The 7,796-nt window shown below is 35.5% G+C and overlaps 1 protein-coding gene across 3 annotated transcripts in view; it reads left to right on the forward strand.

Annotated features, from left to right (window-relative positions):
• The window catches only part of LOC107707522 (septin-7-like), a 29,729-nt gene that overhangs the window by 17,849 nt on the left and 4,084 nt on the right, over positions 1-7,796 (forward strand). For all 3 annotated transcript variants that reach the window (XM_016511582.1, XM_016511583.1, XM_016511581.1), the window contains exons 4-11: positions 479-579; positions 772-906; positions 3,092-3,209; positions 3,317-3,409; positions 3,988-4,084; positions 6,746-6,797; positions 6,962-7,087; positions 7,597-7,732. In XM_016511582.1, coding sequence (XP_016367068.1) covers positions 479-579; positions 772-906; positions 3,092-3,209; positions 3,317-3,409; positions 3,988-4,084; positions 6,746-6,797; positions 6,962-7,087; positions 7,597-7,732 — 858 coding nt within the window. The remainder of the gene's footprint in view (positions 1-478; positions 580-771; positions 907-3,091; positions 3,210-3,316; positions 3,410-3,987; positions 4,085-6,745; positions 6,798-6,961; positions 7,088-7,596; positions 7,733-7,796) is intronic.

The raw sequence follows: 7,796 nt of genomic DNA on the forward strand, positions 1-7,796 counted from the left end.
CGATGAGCTTTGTAAAAATCGACGCGTTTCAGAAAGGCGGGGCATAGAGGAGAAACAATAATGTACAGTATGTGGAAAATGTTTTTTGAACCTTAAACCGCATAAACACATTTCATTACACCAAATACACAAAATAATGTTCTTTTTTAGCAACGCTTTAATAAAATAGTTGATCTCACTATTTGTTGGACAACTAGCTGACCATGTTACCTATTGGTTATTAGCATCTTTTGTATGACATATACAGCTATAGAGTCCATCAGTGTTTATGTTCTAGGGTCGTCTATGACCTTTTGGTTTGATGCAAATGCAAAAGTACACATTTTTATGTATAAACCAGTATTAACCTCTCCACTCCCATGAGCGTTAGTTAGCAATGATGTTGTGTCAGTGACATGAATCTGGAACAAACAGGCAAGGTTCCTGTGCCAGGCTAAGTCACATATACTGTGGTGACAACTTGTGGTCCTGCTTTCAGGTGGAACAGTCCAAAGTGCTGATAAAGGAGGGGGGCGTCCAGCTCACTCTGACCATCGTAGACACACCAGGCTTTGGAGATGCAGTGGACAACAGCAACTGGTGAGTTTAAGAGTTTTGGGGGCGTTTCAGATTCTTGGATAGGCAAATAACCTCCATTATAGTCAAAAGGTAAAATCATGTTGGGTGTTATATATGATGGTTTAAATCTGCTTTTACAGACTGTGATGCAATGACTTCTCAGTCTTTGCATATGACTTTGCCTTTCATTTCTCCTCCTCCCCTTTCTTTCAGCTGGCAGCCCGTCATCAACTACATCGACAGTAAGTTTGAAGACTTCCTGAATGCTGAATCCCGCGTAAACAGGAGGCAGATGCCTGACAACAGGGTGCACTGCTGCTTGTACTTCATCGCCCCCTCTGGTCACGGGTAGGTACTTCACCCTCTACAAACGAATCCTGGCATAAATTAACCAGCTTAAAATAGAAGCACCACACACACACGTCCTGACTTACACATTTTGCACTTTGTTCAGGAGTGGGATGATGTTTGGAATTTTCTACATGAATACTGTACAATGAAGGCATCAGTGCATTGATTTAAATGCATTAGTGGGTGAAATGGAGAGACAGAGGACATATGAGCACAGATGGAGATGCACACTACCCACACCCAGATCCAAAAGCCTTACATAATGCCTACTAAACTGGGCTTGACGTATGATAGGCGTTGATTGGTTTATTTTTGAAAATGATTCGCTTATTATTTGGCTCAATTTTGCTCAAGATTATGATTTTTTTTCTTTGTCAGAAATGAGATTTGTGATAAAATATGAAGTGTTTTATATTTTACTTTATTTGTTTTGGGGGAAATTTCTTGCAGGATTATTTTGTCATTTTTTATTATGGTGTGTGTTTTTTATTTATCTTTTCAATGAAGTTTTCTGTTGTTTTGTGATTTAATGACTTTAATATGTGGGAAAATCCACTATACAATCTCTGTAGTGCTTTATACTTCATAAGTATGTAGTTTATCATCTATACTCTCTGAATAGAAAAACAAAGGACCGTTTACTTTTATGTTTGCATTCAGTGTAGTGTGACCCCCATACCCCTGTGTCTACAAACAGCTATTTTCTTGTGTGCCCTTTTTGAGACGCCATCATGAAGCAACATTCATATCTCTGTGACCTTTGTGTTGCATCTTCAGTCTTGACATTCCTGACCTGTATAAACGGCCCCTCAGCTGGCCCCCAAAGTCACAAAAACACACACAGAAACCCTGCTTAATGTAAGAACAGCCTCTTTGTCTGGAATCCCGAACGAAAGTGATGCACAGAGAGACAGAGTGAAGCCCTCATGACATAATTTTTCTGGTTTGGAAGGAAACTTCAAAGGGCACAGCTCATTTTTATGTTTGGTTTATGTGTAAGCTTTGCAGACTTATACAATGTTTTACTTAACCTTACTGTTTCTGTCACTGTTCATTATATTCATGTTACACATGTGGAAACTATGTGAAAACGTGCCTTTTTATTGTTAGATTTTTTTCCTTGTTCCATGTAGTTGTAGTGGTTTCTATACTTTTGCTTGTAAGACTTTTCAGGATTATGAATTCACTCAGTTTTAAAGTTATTCCCATAATGCACTATACTACGGTATACTGTATTATATTATGAACTACTCTATGATATTCTTTACTATATTCTATATGATATACATAGAAGGGTATACATTTATACCACTAGGGGAAAAATAGGCACACACCTATATTTTATTTATTTACTTGCTTAATTATTTATCTATTTATTTAGTTACATATTTGTGACCCTGGACCCCAAAACCAGTCATAAGGGTCAATTTTTTGGAATTGAATTTTGGAATTCTGAATAAATAAGCTTTCCATTGATGTATGGTTTGTTATGATAGGACAGTATTTGGCCGAGATACAACTATTTGAAAATCTGGAATCTGAGGGTGCAAAAAAAATCAAAATACTGAGAAAAACGCCTTTTAAATATGCCCAAATGAAGTTCTTAGCAATGCATATTACTAATCAAAAATTAAGTTTTAATATATTTGCCGTAGTAAATTTACAAAATATCTTCATGAAACATGATCTTTAATTAATATCCTAATGATTTTTGGCATTAAAGAAAAATCAATAATTTTGACCCATGCAATGTATTTTTGGCTATTGCTACAAATATACCCCAGCGACTTAAGACTGGTTTTGTGGTCCAAGGTCACATTTACTAATTAATTTATTTTTAATTAATAATTTTTTTTACTTATGTGTTTAATTACTTATTTACTTATTTTTACTTTATTTATATATTTATTTGTAATAATTGAATTTATTTTAGTATTTTTTTTACTTTCAGTATTTAGTAGGAAAGCAGTAGTTGTGTCAACATTAAGAAGTTAAATATTTTAAATAAAAAATTTAATTCTGCCATAGTATAGCTTCGCCATTTTGTACTGCACTGTATGTACTGTGCCTTAAACAATTTAGTTTATTTAATTTAGTAATCTAAATATGTTAGCAACACAAGCTCACAAAACAAGTGTAAACTGTTAGACGCAATTCACTTGTATTCTGAATCTTTTTTCAGACTGAAGCCTCTTGATATTGAGTTCATGAAGCGTCTTCATGACAAAGTCAATGTCATCCCCCTCATCGCCAAGGCTGATACTCTCACGCCAGAGGAGTGCCAGCTGTTCAAAAAACAGGTGTGTGTGTGTGTGTGTTAATGTGGGATTTTACATTTTTCAGGTGATGATTTGCATTTTACAATTTTTCTCAAGCACTACACATTCTACTGTTCTCTCATCATTAGATTATGAAGGAGATCCAGGAGCACAAAATCAAGATCTATGAGTTTCCTGACACAGAGGATGATGAGGACAGCAAACTGATCCGAAAGATAAAGGTAAAGAGTCAGTCCATTTGCTTAATACAAAGCACTAAAAGAAACAGTACATAGTCAGACGTACAGCAGATAATTACAGACAACATTAGTTTATTCATTGTGAACTAAAAATGAACATTTATATATAATTTGTGCATTTACATTTTATATATATACTTTTATTTTTATTTTTATAATTTGTAATTAATGATTGACAGTGAAAATCCTGAAGATCCTGTAAAAAATAGTTCATTGTTAGTTCTTATTTCCTAATGGATCAACTGTTAACGTATACAGTCTTATTATGAAACTTTACATAAATCTTACATTTTGAATCGGACAGCAGAAAAACAATAGGAAATGTTTTTGTCTAAAGTCTGTAATTATCCCAACAGCATCCACAATGTTGTTTGTTTCTCTAGGTTAGCTTGAGGTTATTATTGACCACATGCAAACTGCCACAGAACCAATTTAGTTGACAGACCCGTCTGTGGCTCTGAAGTTCAATGAGAATCTACGTCAGACCCCCTGTGTCTGTTCACTTTCACTGTGTGCGGTCGATACAGGCTCACTTAATTAACTGTGGTTTGTACCAACAGGAGAAGATGCCTCTGGCAGTGGTTGGTAGCAATGTGGTGATCGAAGTAAATGGCAGGAAGGTTAGAGGGCGTCAGTACCCCTGGGGTGTGGCAGAAGGTACGTGCTGCATCAGCATGACCCATCTGAGTTTGTTATGAGGACTGTACCGTTTCTAAAGAAAACAGGGGTGATCCAGTGCATGTGAAACAAGTGCATGGGCTTGCTGGACGATTTGTCTCTCAGGTCGAATGTTCAACCTGAGGGATTCTGGAAAAGGGAGGGTGACGAGGTGTAAGGTTTTCCAGAAAGAAAGATAGGCCCCAAATGACTTGTTGTGGTTTTACTTTCCCCACATTTCTTTCTTTACAAAGCTCTCCTCCCTGAAAACTTTTTCATTTGGATTTGTTGTTGTGTGGTGAGCGAGTGTCTTTTTTTTTTTTTTTCCTGATAATAATATATAATAAACGATTGAAAATATTTGTATAAAATATTTTTCCAAAAAAAAAAAATTTGTTTTTTCTAAATGACCACATGAAAAAAATATATATTCCATGATGAGTATATTTACAAATGTGGCATTATTAATAAGCAGCAATATTTACCTACAGATATTTTGTGACTCATAGATGAGGAGGGAACACAGAGCTAGTCTAATAAACATAAATGGCCAAATTAAAATTACCTAAATATTAATGATGTTTCTTAATTTGATTTGCCAACAAAATAATTGCAAATGCATCATAAATATTTGATATATCACCCAGCCCTACTCTTATGTTTAAACAAAACCTTGCATCCAGACATGCATGCCTCCCATTACTTATTTCCAACCCCCATTATGGATTTAAATACATTGAGGGGTACAAAATGTACCCCTGAGGTCAAAACATTTCTTTTCATCCTTTACATACATATTTTTTTTTATTATAGTACATTGACATCATCATTTATAATTGTTTCTGCCTCAGAACTCTGATGCAGGGTTGACTGAGTGCTAATATTTCCATTCTAACCTCTGGTCAACACTGTCCTAACATATGATGTAATGTAATATAAGGGACGCCGTTTTGGGGCACCATCTATACCTGTCAGCATCAGGAGTTTTCTGTCCCATCAAAGAGGAAATTACAAATCCCATGATCCCTTTAGACGTATGACTGCACCCCCTGCCCCTTCTCCTAGCTCCATTTGGCTGGTCTATCTGCTTGTCATCGCTATGCCATGTAACCCCTCCAACAACACACCATTTTTAGTTGTAGTAGCCCATGAATCACAGGTTGAGTGGGGGTTCCCACAGAAGTGACTTTAGTCCCGCTCCTCCAACTGCTCTCTCACAGGTAGGTGGTTGTAGCAGATGATTGACACATGGGGTGGTCAGTCAGCATGAGTTCTCCTTGTAGGTAAGATGCTCGCTTGGTAAAGCATCGTAGGGCTCTTATAACTGCTGTAACGGTGCAGAAGATGTTTCATCCTTTAACCATCTTTCAAAAAACAGTGTCTCTGGTCCTTTTCCAGAATACCATGTGATGACAACGATGTTTGATCATACATACCTGTGTATGATCACATAACAGCGATTATGTGAACTGCTAACCTGCTGTTTATTTTTGTTTCGATGTCTAATTACTAAATTGTGTTTTTCTTTTAATTGACAACCGCCTGACCCGTGTCTCTTGATTTTTCATTTGTCTGATATTGATTAATTTTGTGCAACCTCATTGTCTGATCCTGTTTGCTTTTAAATGTAGAATTTGCCACTGTATTATGTTTGTTTTTAAAAATATTTTTTTTAAATGAGGGATGCACTGATTAAAATTCTCTCTTGATATGATAGGCCCAATAATTATTTTCTTGTTTAAAATGCTACAACCACAACATTATAATAAAAATTATTCATTATTTTCATGTTATGGCCGATAAAATAATGACCGATAATTCTATACAATTTTGTCTAAATAAATTAAGAATAAATACTAAAAAAAACTTAAATAAATTGTTTAAAATGCTACAAGTAAATTTAGCCATCACAATAACATTATCTTATACAGTATGAGTTTTAAGATGTACTAAAAACGCAAAAGTTATCTAAATGTAAAAATAGGGGAAATGAGCCTCAAAATAACATTTCCAATATTGACTGATACTGGCGAATCATAAAACATCAGCCGATAACTGATATGGTATTGATATATCATGCATCCCTATTAAAAAATTTTTTTGATGTCATCTTTAATCAAAATAGAGGTCCAATCTCATATTAAGTGTCTATCATAACTGCATACATCCACAAAAATAATGCATTTTCCATGCCAACTTTTATTGTTACACTTAACAGTTTTAAAGCATTCTATGTTGTAGTCCTACACGTGAATATGCAAGTAGTGCCTACTTTTCTTTTTAATTAAGATGTATTTTGGGATTTTAAATGAAATCTGAAAAATTTAATGAATTCATTCTGATATTATTGATATATCATGCATCCCTATTAAAAATTTTTTTTGATGTCATCTTTAATCAAAATAGAGGTCCAATCTCATATTAAGTGTCTATCATAGCTGCATACATCCACAAAAATAATGCATTTTCCATGCCAACTTTTATTGTTACACTTAACAGTTTTAAAGCATTCTATGTTGTAGTCCTACACATGAATATGCAAGTAGTGCCTACTTTTCTTTTTAATTAAGATGTATTTTGGGATTTTAAATGAAATCTGAAAAATTTAATGAATTCATTCTGATATTATTGAGCTAAAACATCCATTTCTTCCCGTTTCAGTGGAGAACGGTGAGCACTGTGACTTCACAGTCCTGAGGAATATGCTCATCAGGTAAGAAACAACGTTACGTGAGATAACTGTGCTTTAACACTTTGTCCTCCTAACCAGGCACGACCTGACAACAAATACTGAAAATATCGAGAACTTTTATTTTCTGAAAAACTGAATTGGAGTTTTGATCAAAGTTTAACCTGTCATGAAACAATCCGTTCCAGGACTCACATGCAGGACCTGAAGGACGTGACCAATAATGTTCACTATGAAAACTACCGGAGTAAGAAACTAGCAGCCGTGACCTGCAACGGGGTCGACGCCACCAAGAACAAGGGCCAGCTCACAAAGTACGAGAACAGTTCTATTTTTAGCTAAAAAGTCTTGTCTTCAAGACATAGTTCACCCAAAAATACAAATTTGCTCAAAGTTTACTCGCCCTCAGGCTATCCAGGATGTAGATGAGTTTGTTTCTTCCTCATGAACAGGTTTGGAGAAATTTACCAATGGATCCTCTGCAATGAATAGGTGCTGTCAGAATGATAGTTCATAAAAACATCACGATAATCCACAAGCGATGATCCACGTCCATCTATTAACATGTGTATCAAAAAGCTCCATGTTTGTATGAAACAAATCCATCAAGACAATTTTAAACTTAAACTGTTGTTTACAGCTAAAATACGAGTCCTCTATCCATAATATTGCTTTATCCAATGTGGATTCTTGTGTTTTTATCAACTGTTTAGACTCTCATTCTGACGGCACCCATTCACTGCAGAGGATCCATTGATGAGCAAGTGATGTAATGCTAAATTTCTCCAAATCTGATACAATTGTTGCAATGTCTCTCTTGTAGGAGTCCCCTGGCCCAGATGGAGGAGGAGAGGAGGGAGCATGTGATGAAGATGAAGAAGATGGAAACAGAGATGGAGCAGGTCTTTGAGATGAAGGTCAAAGAAAAGAAGCAAAAGCTGAAGGACTCTGAGGCAGAGGTGTGTATGCGAGGACACTTGTGTTTGGTTTCTAGTTCCAAATAACATTTTTTTTTTTTTTTAA

Source organism: Sinocyclocheilus rhinocerous, unplaced genomic scaffold (assembly GCF_001515625.1).
Source record: "Sinocyclocheilus rhinocerous isolate Xijiao unplaced genomic scaffold, SAMN03320098_v1.1 scaffold534, whole genome shotgun sequence".
NCBI classification, from domain to species: Eukaryota; Metazoa; Chordata; class Actinopteri; order Cypriniformes; family Cyprinidae; genus Sinocyclocheilus; species Sinocyclocheilus rhinocerous.